Here is a 15,286-nt window from a genome sequence, read left to right on the forward strand (position 1 = left end):
TTTTTTGTCTTATTTCTTGTTTGTTTCACAATAAAAAATATTTTGCATCTTTAAAGTGGTAGGCATGTTGTGTAAATCAAATGATACAAACCCCCCCCCCAAAAAATCTATTTTAATTCCAGGTTGTAAGGCAACAAAATAGGAAAAACGCCAAGGGGGTGAATACTTTCGCAAGCCACTGTACAATATACAGGATAATACAGGATTCCCCTGGGGCACGTTGTACTTCTACCACATAAAAAACATCAGGAAATACTTTCCCAGAGATTCAAATAATGCAAATGTATTACAGAACTTTTTACGCCTATTAATTATATTTTTTAAATAGATGCTGAGCAGACAGATTCAGTATCAAAATCCATAGGACTTAAATATCACATTTATTTTCAGATTTATGACAATTAAGTAACTTTTTTTTTTACAAAACATCCTGCTTCAAAGATTAAAAAGTACTTACAAAGAAAACTTGGAGTCAAGCTGTGTTGGTACCTCCTGCTGGCCAAAGACTGTAGAACAGCATACAGTGTAAAACATATATATGAGTTATTGTAGGTGTATTCAAGACCTTCACAGCAGAAATTGGGTATACGATAAACCACGACTAAAATAAAATATGTTGGGCATAGTGGTTTTATGAAGCATCAGGGAACAGTAGTCAACAAACCTTGAGAAATCCTCTGAATTCAGTTTTACAATGGGCTCACACAGTATCCCAGACCTTTTCATGATGACATCTTTGGTGTGGGCGCCCTCTGTTTTCACATTAGTTCATTTTCACCCTCACGTTATCATACGGAGAGTTTTCTTCCTCTCCATGTTGGGGTGTATCTGACGGAAAAGCTCTCTTAGGTGGCTTGGGGACAGCGTAGTCATCAACGTGAGGGTTGTATGGATACTCGTGGCCATTGGGGTCAGCTATGGTGCCCATGATTTTCCATGCATGACCTCTGACCTCCTCGGGGTCATCGTAAACAGAGGTGGGGCAGTTGGGCTCCAAAGCTATAGCTGCAGCACAGCCCTCCGGCTCATCGTAGATGTGCTCTGCCTTCGTGTAGCTGACTTTAGTGCCCTCAGACCTCCTTAGGCCTGATCGGATGGCCAACTCATCAATGCTGTCGTAGAGGGGATCTGGAGCATCGTCCTCCTGGCAGCCTGACTTCTTACAGCCTTGCGGCTCCACCCCCAGGGGGAGGTGGACACTAAGCAGCATGTCCGCCATCAGGTTCTTGGCAATGGTGTCAAAGGGGAGAGAGTAGTCTGAGTCCTCGGAGGAGTGGTTGGGTCCAGCACTGAGGCTGAGGGAGGGCTTATCCTCCTGCTGCCTCCTCTCCAGAGGCATGTTGATCTCAGAGTAGGTCTGACTCTCGCTGTTCATCAGAGGGCAGCTGGAGATGTTCTTTACCTGGTTCTTGCAGGGAATGCCTCTGGTGTCCAGTGTCAGGCTCTTGACCCCGGTGAGGAGTTTCTCCATGGGGGCCTCCAATTTGGCCTGGGGGAGGTGTGGGGGAGAGGATCCGTCCCTCTGCAGGGCTTCATTGACGGTGCTGTAAACACCCGGCTCCCCTGCTGGCAGGAGCCTGGGCCCAGGGTCCATCTCCTGGCCTCCTGAGGCCTGTCGGAGGGGTAGGCCTGCACCCCTCTGGAGGTTGATGGCTGACTCCAAGGCCTGGAACAGCATGTTGCCCTGTTTGGTGTCAAACTCAAAGCTACCTTCACCAGAGTCACATCTGCGACCCGCTTCAAAGGAAAATGTCACCTGTAAAGAAATTTGTGTGAGATTGCGTAAGACTTCACTCAGAAGGAAAGTTTCTTACGTATAATTATCAGCTATTCACTCATAGGGAGAAACCTTGTTGTGCTTTATTTAAAGACTGTAATGTATTTGGGTCGCCTTTCTTTAACACTAAAATAATTGTCCTCAACTAGGGTTGCAAAAACTTGCCCAAAATTCCCAGGTTTTCCAGAAGTCCCAGTAAGAAGATTAGTGAAATCAGGAGGGAAAAAGCGGGATATCCAGGAATCCCCCAACAAGGATTTCTTGAAAACCTTGGAATACTTGCAAAGTTACCGGAATTTTACAACCCTATCCTCAACCATTCCAAGAGAGATTTGTTGAGATTTTAGATGTTGTTGTGATTACTGGGCTTTTGTAGTTGACAGTTTGATGAGGATGTCACCTTGTCTCGTCCGAACCTCCGGAGGAAGCGGTAGGGCCAGGTGAAAAGAACCTCTCCTGACTTGGGCTCTTTGAGGAGGAGGCTGTCGAAGTCTGTCCGTAGAACACAGGGGCCTCTCAGCTTGCAGCGCTCTGCTGCCTCCGTCCTCCTCACCACCACCCTGAAGTCCTTCAATGCTGGGAAACAGACAGACAGGATGTAACAGACAGACAGTCTGGGAAACAGACAGACACTCTGCTCTAACTGAACACAAACAGTATCACACTGACTCAAATTGCAGTGTCCTTATTACACATGGATTTTTACACCTAGTGATAAAAGTATGTAAACCCAAATACAGTTTTTATAGTATTTCAAAAGTGATATTGCATTGTGTTTGGTTGTCAATGCATCCAAATATCAACATATGAAGGAGGTGCATCTTTTGCTTGAATAGTTCCATCTGTGCCACTGACATAGTCTGGCTTTAATTCCAATGTGTCTACAAATTAATAATTGATATGTTCAGTGATGTAGTGGTAAAAAAAGAATTCACTGAACGCCAGTGCAGTGAAAAAAGTCACTCTTCCTATACTTTAAATGCATTTTTCTGCAAATTGTGGGTAAACTTGGCAAAAAAAAACGGGGGTAAAATGCGCTTACTTGCATTTGCCCTCCACTACACTACTGGATTTGTTGGATCACGTCTCCATCTCAAACAAAAATCTAAGTTAAAGAATAGGACTAAATCAAATCAAGCTTTAAATGCACTTTAAATGAAGTTTGATTTGATTTAGTCCTATTCTTTAACTTACATTCTTGGTTGATGGAGATGTGAATCCAACATACAAATTATTAGTTTATACAAACTGTCCTTCAAATGTTGATATTTGGTTGCGTTGACATTATATACAAAGTTTGTCTATGTTGGAATTTGGTTACCATGATGACATACAGTGCCTTCAGAAAGTATTCACACCCCTTGACCCGTTGAGATTTTGTATCACTGGCCTACACTCAATTCCCCATTATGTCAAAGTGGAATTACGCTTTAAGACATTTTTACAAATTAATAAAAAATTCAAAGGTGAAATGTCTTGAGTCAGTAAGTATTCAACCTATTTGTTATGGCAAGCCTACATAAATTCAGGAGTAAAAATGTGTTTAGCAAGTCACATAATACGTTCGACTCACTCTGTGTGCGATAACAGTGCTTAACATGATTTTTGAAAGACTACCTCATCTCTGTACATCACACATACAATTATCTGCAAGTTCCCTCAATTTGAGCAGTGAATTTCAAACACAGATTCAACCACAAAGACCAGGGAGGTTTTCCAATGCCTTGCAAAGAAAGGTACCTATTGGAAGATGGGTAAAAAATAAAAAATCCGACATTGAGTATTCCTTTGAGCATGGTGAAGTTATTAATTATACTTTGGAGGGTGTATCAATATACCCAGTCACTACAAATATACAGGCATCCTTCCTAACTCAGTTGCCAGACAGGAAGTAAACCGCTGAGGGATTTCACCATGAGGCCAAAGGTGACTTTAAAACAGAGAGTTTAATGGTTGTGATAGGAGAAAACTGAGAATGGATGAATGAATACAAAGTGTTATGTTCGGGGAAAATCCAACACAACACATCACTGAGTACCACTCTTCATATATACAAGCATGGTGGTAGCTGCATCATGTTATGGGTATGCTTGTCATCAGCAAGGACTAGGGATTTTTTGGGGGGGATAAAAGAAAATGGAATAGAGCTAAGCAGGAAAACCTGGTTCAGTCTACATTCCAACAGACACTGGGAGACAATTTCCCCTTTCAGCAGGACAATAACCTAAAACACAAGGCTAAATATACACAGGAGTTGCTTACCAAGATGACATTGAATGTTCCTGAGTAGCGTAGTTACAGTTTTGACTTAAATCGGCTTGAAAATCTATGGCAAGACTTGAAAATGGCTGTCTAGCAATGATCAACAACCAACTTGACAGAGCTTGAAGAATTTTTTTAATAATAATGTGCAAATATTGTCCAATCCAGGTGTGGAAAGCTCTTAGAGACTTACCCAGAAAGACTCATCAGCTGTAATCGCTGCCAACGGTAATTCTAACATGTATTGTATTGACTCACGGGTGTGAATACTACTGTAAATTACATTTCTGTATTTCATTTTTTATACATTTGCAATTAGAAATTTTCAAAAAACATGTTTTCACATTGTCATTATGGCGTATTGTGTGTAGATGGATGACAAAAAAAAATCTATTTAATGAATTTTGAATTCAGACTCTAACACAATAAAATGTGGAATAAGTCAAGGGATATGAATACTTTCTAAAGGCACTGTAATCCAGTTTTTGAAATTTCACTGTCAAAACAAAAGTTTACGTTGATTCATTTTTTTCAAATACAATGTATTTTCCACGTAGATTCAATGTCACAATATGTTGACAAATTACGTTGAAATAACATTGATTCAACCAGTTTGTGCCGAGTGGGCAGTGTCCAAAAACTGGGTCTACATTGAAGGTTGTGGGTCTTCCAGCAGGACAACAACCCCAAACACACATAGAAAAGCAGCCAGAAATGTTTAAGAAGAAGTGTTGGACTGTTTTGGAGTGGCCAGCGAAGAGTCCAGATCTGAATCACATCTAAAAGCTATAACGAGATCTGAAAACAGCAGTTGGTGGAGGGCATCCCTCAAATTTTGAAGAATTAGAGCAGTTTGTTGTTAAGAAGTGGGGCAAATTGTCAGGATAACGGTGCAGCAAGCTCATTGATGGCTACAAGAAGTGTTTGTCTGCAGTTATCTTGGTCAAAGGCTGCACAACCAAGTACTAGCCCGGGAGTGCCAATAATTTTGTCCATGCCATGTGTCTTTATTTTCTCAAATAAAAATGTAAACTTAAGTTTCCAGAAATGTAATTGGTTCTTCAATTTTGATAATCCAATAACAAGTTTTATTTAATTTAAAAAAAGTTGTTTTAGAAGAAATAGTGAATTATTTAAGAAAAGTGCAAGTGTGACAATATATTTGGCCGCAACTGTACAGTACAGAGTTAAACAACACCAGACTCTCTGTCATGTCCTAGCATATTGTACTGCAGGCTAACTGATTTCCCAAAGAATTCCAGTTGTAAAGTGATCATTCCAGTGCTGGAAAAAAAACACTGCTACTGTGGTTCCCATGATGAATGAAACACAAGCCAAATTACAGTCGGTGCAATGAACATAAGCTATGGGGGAGAGCACTGCACTTTTTCAGTTGCTCTGTGGGAGGGAGATCAAATCCCAGTCACAGCCAGAGGCATATGACTCCTGTTTTCCATTCACTTGGATAACAGTCTTTAAGTGAGAGAAAAGTGGAATGCATTCTTATTACCAATCCTAGACCTACACAGAGCCATGTATTTAGAATCTAACTTTGGCCTGAATGCCAAGCGTCACATCTGTAGGAAACCTGGCACCATCCCTACAGTGAAGCATGGTGGTGGCAGCATCATACATCATGCTTTGTCATTATGGGGTATTGTGAGAAGAAAACAACTATTGAATCAATTTTAGAATAAGGCTGTAACCTAACAAAATGTGGAAAAATTCAAGGGGTCTGAATACATTCTGAAGGTACTGTACGTACGTACGTACATTTTCCAAATCCCTTTAGAGAGAGCTAATATAATGGGAGTTTGAATATACTGTAGATCAGACTCACAATGTGTTAGCATGGTTTCAAAGAAGATACTCTCCACTCATGGATGAAATGAATGAAAACCGACACTTGTGAAAACCTGTCACATCCATCACTATTCCTTCCCTTTAGGGTGCCTTCATACCAAAATTCATGAAACACCCCAGCTAGCACAATGGATCTGGGCCGATTCCGGCTGAGAGTAGGGGCACTCGGCTGAGAGTCAGACATCATGTGGCCCGAGTCTGGGCCTGAGTATTACTTATTACTCATGTGGCCTGAGTATTACTTATGGCTAGGATACGGGGATTGAGCTTGGGTTGATTCCGGTGTGAGTTATCTGGACCATATGTATTACTTGGGGCTCGGGCTGATTACAGTGAGAGTTATCTGGCCCAAATGTATAACTTGGGGCTCGGGACAATTGGGGCTACTCTCTGGCAGATGATTACACATGCTTTAAATAATTAACATTTCATTATTTATTTTTCCATATTTTGTCATTGTTTCTGTGTCCCATCGCACTGTAGCAACTCCTGTGGCGGGCCAGGCACATGCACACTGACACGTTCACCAAGTGTATGGTGTTTCCTTCAACACAAAATGTTTTGTTTGTGGATGGGTATAATTTGTATGTATAAAATTAATAATAGTAATATTTAAAATTACTAAATCGGGTAATTTTGTATACATTTATTTAAATTTGCATCGGGCCGCTTCTGGGTGGATTCTGGTAAGATGCCAGCAAAGTCGGCTGAATTCCGGTTGACGGAAACGGCCCGATGTACTTGGGCCGATTCTGGGCAGTCATTCATTTTGATTCCAGGCCGAGTCTGACACCCGTTTCCGGGCCGATTCAATCAGTTCTGGCCCCCCGGAAGAGGGCCGCTTCTGGGCCGATTCCTCATTGCTAGCTGGGACATGTCAAACGCAGTGGTTTAGTAGGGTGGGGAGAAATAATTAGCAAGAAACGGTGTTCTAAATTTTTTATTGGTTGTGACGGACATATCTTGGCAACTTTTCTGATTGACAGCACACCACAACCCTAGGCCCTCCCCCAACGCATTGCTCCCATTGAAAACCATTGGGTTGCTGCATTTTTTTACAGATCCATTTGTCTCGTTTGAAAGCACGCTTGACTGAGCTGATCTTCACTGTAGCGTCTTTGAGCAGCACCTGAGAGAGAGACTATGTAACAGAGCTGAGCAGAGCAGCATGTTTGTAAAATGTGTCTTAGGAAGCCACAGACATATTGCTGCACTGAGTAGAGGATGTTTCGTTGAGAAGATGCACTGGCTTGTAACCTCTCAGCACTTCCTCAACCAACAAAAAGAGAGAAGGGCCTATTGACTTCCTGTTGCATCCAAGCCCTATATGACAGACATACCCTGTTCTTAAAATAAACTCGCTGACTTCTCTATACAGTAGCTCAGCTCCACCTCTTTGCCACTGGTGGATGAGCCTAAACCACTAAACCAGTTTCTCACCAGAATTTATTTTTAAAAAAAATGTTCCGTTCTACATTGCCTTCAGGTCATGTGATACTTTGCCGTCCGTCTGTAGGTCTATTTGGAGGCACATTGAACTAAGCGTGGCCCTGTTAAATGCTATGGATAAGTGTTTTGGTTTTTGGGTTCATTTCTTCCCAGGTGCTTGGTTCAGAGGTTGAGGTTGAGGAGTTGCTTCCTCTGCCTGGTGCACCACATGCGTTTGCTGTTTGTTTATGAGAGGTATGGGATTGCATGACTGAAAATGGCACATGAAATAAAAAAACTGAGAATTCAGAATGGACACAGTCACTGCAGACATTTCAACTCAAGGTGCCACGACTACTACATATACTGTGAAATGCTGATAGAAACACATATTTTTGAAGCCCAAGCACTACTTTCACATTATAAAACTATGCTTGCTTTGGCTCATACAGTATCTGCCTACAATCAGCTCAGTGGAGATATGCCTATTCATATCACACACAGAGATCCTGTTACATTTTTGTAATCCTACAGTAAATACCATAAACAATCTGAAACAGAGTGTGTGTTCTACCCTCAGAACGATACACTGGTTGCAGGCCTGTCAGCTGAAAGTTGCATGCTGAAGTTGTTAAGCTTGTGATCTCAAATGCAGGCTCTGGTTTACCTCACTTGCATCTACAAATAATTGACTGCACATAGGTTACAGCCACTCAGAAATAGAGATACTGGTATACTTAACCCAAATCACTGCCACAATGCTGTAGCTATTACGATGTTGCTGCTAAGGACATATCTGGTTCTAGTTTTTATCAACAAGGAACTAATGACAGTTGTAGACAAGAATATCCAAGATCCAGGATGAGAAAAACATAGCTAAAAACCGGACACAGATTAAGTCTTTGATTAAAAAGCATGCTCAATGGAGAATATCCATTGAAATAGCTTTTTAGTCCAGGACTTATCTATGTCCGAGAAATCAGTCCTAAATGTTGTTGGTTGAAAGGATGTGATATTTAACAGATCAAATGTATATGTCAAAAGTAATGTATTTGCCTCATTGCGCTTTTAAAACATAGAGGGAACAGAAAACAGTAGAGAACAGGATGTAACTGACTTCTGACTGATAAGTAAGTGGTCAATGTGCAAACATGCGGACACTGATGGTGCAATGCTCGTCAACCACAAGACAGGAAAATATGTCACAATTTTCCACTATGTATAACAGTCAAAATAAGACAGAGATGAACACAATGTGTCTGTGTGGAAGAGGCCACAGAAAATATATTACAAAATGCAGTTTGGTTTTATATTATATATTGACATTTATATTTTATTTTATTTTATATACTGTATAGTCAAGTTTTTTGAACATATGCCTCAAACAGAAAATATAAAGAAGCACTTCCTCTATTCAAATTAGTCCTGTTACTGTAATGCTCCTATGTACACACCCCAATATGACTTACTTATTTAAAGCCCTAGGTTCTTCAACTTGAGTTCTGTATACACTCCAGGATACACTCCAGTAACTGATCAGAGTGGTGATGAGTTGAGTCACGTCAGGCACCTTTATCCTCTAATTACAAGACATTAGATGAATGTCAAAGAACAGTGTCCCATGACCTGAAAGAGCTCAGGGCTGTATTAAATACAGTGGGCCACAGCAAGTGCTACGTATGTGGACATACAGTATAAGTGACACTTTTCTCTGCAGTTATTTTAGAATGTCCTGTGTGTGTGTGTGTGTGTGTGTGTGTGTGTGTGTGTGTGTGTGTGTGTGTGTGTGTGTGTGTGTGTGTGTGTGTGTGTGTGTGTGTGTGTGTGCGTGTGTGTGTGTGTGTGTGCGTGTGCGTGTGCGCGCGTGCGTGCTTGCATGCATGCATGCAAGGGTGTATGTGTCTTGCTAAATACAATTATTTCGTTTTCCTTCATGGGGTAAATAGCAAGACTTACCACTGTCTCTTCTGCTGTACAGAGAGTTGTCCTCCATCCCCATTTCTGCAGCATCTGCCTTTGATCGCTGCATACTGTTACGTTTCATCCCTCCTTTCTCACCCCAGTTCATCTGCATTGGTCAAATATACCATCAGAAACATACAGTGAACGTCAACATTTCCACATATTGGAAGAAGAAAACAGACTGCAGGGCTTTGGAATGTTTGTATTGTTGGTTGTGCTTGTGCGTAATAATAACAGTGTTCACTTGTGTACTTAGCAGTTGTTCACTTGTGTACTTAGCAGTGTTCACTTGTGTACTAAGCACTAGATCTGTACCAGCTGTTTCACCAGTGTTAGTTGGATGATGGATAATGTGGGCTAGCTACTGCTTTGGCACTGTTTTTGTCCTCCTGAATTGTATTTTGCTAATACAAAGCATATAAGGGAGAGACTGTTAACTAAGTTCAAAACACAAGCTGAGTGAGCCATTACTCTTCAGCAGTCAGCTAAAAACATTTCAAATTAGTGGGTTTTCTTGGTAAACCCTGCTACTGTTTTTCACATGATGGTAGAGTCAACCCTCAGAAGCCAGTGTGTGACAGAGTATTTTTTTTATAGCATGACAGTTTTGAGTTCCTGAGTTATCTGCTTGCTTTTCAAAAATATTTTGAACTGTAATGTCATATCTGTTGTCATAAGTGTAATGTCATATTTTGCTGTATGCATGTTTACAGTATATCAGTTATGATTTAGGTCCCCAGCCCTATGTTGAACTGTACATGAATTGGACATGCAGCATCATATAAAGTGTGATCCCTCTACTTTTAAGCAGAATCAAACCTGACAGAACAAGGGATCTGACTGAACGTACAGGGAATGCAATTTCGCACAGTTTCTGTGTCCAGTCGTCCAGCTCGACCATCTCCGCAGCAAACACAAAAAGTTTGTCTGCAGTCTCCACATGGAACTGGCCACAGTCTTTCGGGGAGCCCTCCATGTCCACCTCTGACACCCGGATACAGTCGCTTAGCTTGATCACCTTCTTGCTCTCCTGCTGCTTGCGGAGGTTTTTGTCTGATTTCTCCAGGGTGCTCGCACCATCTTTGCATTCAAAGAACTCCAAGCGTGAGATGGAGCAGGTACTCTCCCTGTACAGGATCGACCAGACCTTTTTCCATTTCTGTAGGGGAGTAGACAAAGCATGGGGTCAGACAGCAACAGAGGCACAGAAGGCCAATATTCATATTTTAAGGGATGTCTCTGCGTGTTTCATGAGGCTACTGTAAACCCTATTACTAGTTTCACTTCCTATAGCCTGGAATAGGTTTGACAGTATCCAACTGGTTCAGCAGGTGAAAAGAGGAAGATAAAGTGAATCTACCATTCTGAATCCATTGTCAACACTGCTCTTCATATGGCATTGCTCAATACTGTGGAGGGGAAAACTTGGATGCTTTGCTCTGTGAAGCCCCTTTAAAAAACTAAATATTTTGCAATACTACAAAGAAATGCGATTGATTTAGTCTACCACAGTGGAGATGGGTTATGCAGATTGGCTGCTACTGCTGCTATTGCACCATTAAAACAAAACCCTCTATGGGGAATTTCGAGACTGGTCTGAGACCCGCAATACTACTCCTGGAGCTAATACAAACACGTCAGGAAAGTCTAGCCTGACAGGAAATTGACCTTAACTATAGGTTATTCCCCCTGGTTTAACTAAACAAACTCCTTAATCTACATAAGTCTCTGGTACTGAACTATGGAAATCTTTAGCTTTACCACATAAAAGTTATTGGTTGCTGTTTGTCTTTATAACTGGATAAATACCGCTGGTGATTCCAACAGATGACTATCTCAAGGCAAACGTCTCATGAAGAGATTGAAAACTGTGAAAAAATAAATATGTGTGTAAAAGAGAGAAATAGTAATTGCATCTTTTTGTAGTAACTAACTCTGCCATGGGGAAATGAATGTCATTTTTGTAGGGGCTTTGGATAAATGCCGAAAATAAGGTCTGTGGTAAAGACAGGCTTAGGAGATCTTATACGTTTTGTTCTGAGATCATTTTCATCAGCTAATGTAACTTTTTGTGAATTTTGAAGCATTTATGTCAATTAAAAAAAGCACATAACATGACCTTTATGAATTATGAAGGCTTTAATTTGCTGATATTATCTCATAAAACAAAACGTATAAGATCTCCTCAGCCTATGTTAACCTCAGACCTTATTTTCAGCGTTTATCACAAAATCCTATTCTTTCCCCATTCATTTTCACCATAGGGATGACTGAACGAACTAGAGGTAACTAATTTCCGAATTCTAGGACTACAAGCTGGCAAAGTCTGGACAACACAGCAGGGTATTTAACACTCTCTCTTCAATCATGTGTGGCAACATCATTATACTGTCTTTCTTGATGAGTGTTAGCAATATTCTACAAAACAATCAAGTTGATTCAAAGTATTATTATTAAGTAACTGGTTCCACAGCCATTTTTTTATTTACTGAACTTTACTCAAGTGTTACCAGAACTAGAAAATAATTGTTGGCCCAAAAATTCAGTCAATTTAAAACTACAGTTGAAGTTGGAAGTTTACATACACTTAGGTTGGAGTCATTAAAACTTGTTTTTCAACCACTCCACAAATTTCTTGTTAACAAACTATAGTTTTGGAAAGTCAGTTAGGACATCTACTTTGTGCATGACACAAGTAATTTGTCCAACAATTGTTTACAGACAGATTGTTTCACTTATAATTCACTGTATCACAATTCCAGTGGGTCAGAAGTTTACATACACCAAATTGACTGTGCCTTTAAACAACTTGTAAAATTCCAGAAAATGATTTCATGGCATTAGAAGCTTCTGATAGGCTAATTGACATAATTTGAGTCAATTGGAGGTGTATTTGTGAATGTATTTCAAGGCCTAACTTCAAACTAACTGTCTCTTTGCTTGACATCATGGGAAAATCAAAAGAAATCAGCCAAGACTTCAGACATTTTTTTTTAGACCTCCACAAGTCTGGCTCATTCTTGTGAGCAATTTCCAAACGCCTGAAGGTACCACATTCATCTGTACAAACAATAGTACGCAAGTATAAACACCATGGGACCATGCAGCCGTCATACCGCTCAGGAAGGAGACGCGTTCTGTCTCCTAGGGATGAACATACTTTGGTACGAAAAGTGCAAATCAATCCCAGAACAACAGCAAAGGACCTTGTGAAGATGCTGGAGGAAACAGGTACAAAAGTAGCTTTATCCACAGTAAAACGAGTCCTATATCGACATAACTTGAAAGGCCGCTCAGCAAGGAGAAGACACTGCTCCAAAACCGCCATAAAAAAGCCAGACTACGGTTTGCAACTGCACATGGGGACAAAGATCGTACTTTTTGGAGAAATGTCCTCTGGTCTGATGAAACAAAAATAGAACTGTTTGGTCATAATGACCATCGCTATGTTTTGAGGAAAAAGGGGGAGGCTTGCAAGCCGAAGAACACCATCCCAACCGTGAAGCACGGGGGGTGGCAACATCATGTTGTGGGGGTGCTTTGCTGCAGGAGGGACTGGTGCACTTCACAAAATAGATGGCATCATGAGGCAGGAACATTATGTGGAAATATTGTATCAAGACATCAGTCAGGAAGTTAAAGCTTGGTCACAAAGGGGTCTTCCAAATGGACAATGACCCCAAGCATACTTCCAAAGTTGTGGCAAAATGGCTTAAGGACATCAATGTCAAGATATTGGAGAGGCCATCACAAAGCCCTGACCTCAATCCTATAGAAAATTTGTTGGCAGAACTGAAAAAGCGTGTGCGAGCAAGGAGGCCTACAAACATGACTCAGTTACACCAGCTCTGTCAGGAGGAATGGGCCAAAATTAACCCAACTTATTGTGGGAAGCTTGTGGAAGGCTACCTGAAATGTTTGACCCAAGTTAAACAATTTAAAGGCAATGCTACCAAATGCTAATTTGTTTGATTTATTTATTTGATTTTTTATTTAACTTTATTTAACCAGGTAGGCCAGTTGAGAACAAGTTCTCATTTACAACTGCGACCTTGACAAGATAAAGCAAAACAGTGCGACACAAACAACAACACAGAGTTACACATGGAATAAACAAATGTACAGTCAATAACACAATAGAAAAAGTCTATATACAGTGTGTGCAAATGGCGTGAGGAGGTAAGGCAATAAATAGGCCATAGTAGCAATGTAATTCCAATTTAGCAAATTAACATTGGAGTGAGTGATGTGCAGATCATGATGTGCAGATGATGAAGTAGAAATACTGGTGCGTGGAAGAGCAAAAAAGTAAATAAAACAATATGGGGATGAGGTAGGTAGATTGGATGGGCTATTTACAGATGGTTTGTGTACAGCTGCAGCGATCGGTAAGCTGCTCAGATAGGTGATGCTTAAAGTTAATGAGGGAGATATAAGTCTCCAACTTCAGCGATTTTTGAAATTCGTTCCAGTCATTGGCAGCAGAGAACTGGAAGGAAAGGCGGCCAAAGTAGGTGTTGGTGTTGGCTTTGGGGATGACCAGTGAGCTATACCTGCTGGAGCGCGTGCTACGGGTGGATGTTGTTATGGTGACCAGTGAGCTGAGGTAAGGCGGAGCTTTACCTAGCAAAAACTTATAGATGACCTGGAGCCAGTGGTGATCGTAACTGAACAAAAACTGGGAATTTTTACTAGGATTAAATGTCAGGAATTGTGTAAAACTGAGTTCAAATGTATTCAGCTAAGGTGTATGTAAACTTCCTACTTCAACTGTATGTGTTTGCTCAACTTGTCTCATATGTTCATTCAACTATAAATTATTATTTTGGCATCAAAACTAAAAAAGGCTGTGCAACTAGTTACACACACACACAAAGTGCTTTTAACTTTCATATTGTACACACTTTGACATACATGATTACATTGTGCATGCTCATTTATATAGTAATTATATTATTCAACATGTTCTAACCTGGGATTTGAACTCACATGGCATTTAGATCTTCCTGCTACGCCACCATGTATGGCAATTATCAGTTCATCTGACTATTCTCTCATCACTGTTTTGATTTACTTATTTCAGCAATTTTGCGCTTTTCTGTATAGTTGTATAATATTGGTGGGGCATATTACTCTGTTTTAATGTTAAAAACACTGTGTGTTTGTATAGCTAATTCCACAGCTTTTTTGGGGTTAATTTGTAGTTTAATGAACATATGAGGCAATTTGAGCAAACACATCATTTTAAGTTGGCTGAATTTTTGCCTATGTTTTCTCAAGTTTGGGCCAACAATTTTTTTGTTCAGGTAACACTTGGACCAAAAAGTGGAGTAAACCAAAAAAAGGCTGTGGAACCATTTACTAAATAATAAATACTTGAAACAACTAGATTGTTTGTTTTACAGTGTAGATGATTTCCCAACCTCAATCAATTAGCAGCTGTTTCTTACATGATAACAATACCACTAATTAGATTGATAGATGACTCATGCTCATGATATCGAGAAGGCAGAAGCCATTGAGTTTATGTGTGTGAGTAAGCAACACATATTAATATAGTGTGTTCAGGCCACACAGAGACTCTGAGGAGAGTGCCACAAAGGAGCTGTGGCAGATCTTACCTTGCCAAACCTATGTTGCTGTAAGTAGAGCATTCCTTTCTTCCTGATGTCCTCCTCCATGGTGTACCAGCTCTGTTGCCCCTACTCCTCTCCACTTTTATGTCTGTTCAACACGACGCCCTGCTTGTGGTATCTATCTACAAATGACGCAAACCCCTCAAGTTCCCTGTCATGTTGACTTCCTGTATGCGCAGCTGCATCACAGAACACAGCAGTTCAGTACTAAAACACTGTGTGTGTGTGGTACATTTTTGTCATTTAGCAGACGCTGTTGTCCAGAGCGACTTAAAGGAGCAATTAGAGTTAAGTGTCTTGCTCATGGGCACATCAACGATTTTTCACCTAGTCGGCTCAGGGATTCGAAACAGCAACC

General features: G+C 40.6%; 1 protein-coding gene across 1 annotated transcript; it reads right to left on the minus strand.

Moving 5' to 3' along the window:
- Positions 1-361: 361 nt before the first annotated feature.
- Positions 362-15,002, minus strand: dok2 (docking protein 2). Its single transcript, NM_001140184.1, is given in 5 exon segments — positions 362-1,756; positions 2,178-2,353; positions 9,287-9,398; positions 10,143-10,451; positions 14,914-15,002. Coding segments are annotated over 5 exon segments (1,650 nt in total). The 5' UTR covers positions 14,974-15,002; the 3' UTR covers positions 362-763.
- Between the last annotated feature and the right edge of the window lie 284 nt (positions 15,003-15,286).

This window comes from Salmo salar, chromosome ssa26 (genome assembly GCF_905237065.1).
Source record: "Salmo salar chromosome ssa26, Ssal_v3.1, whole genome shotgun sequence".
Taxonomy (NCBI): Eukaryota; Metazoa; Chordata; class Actinopteri; order Salmoniformes; family Salmonidae; genus Salmo; species Salmo salar.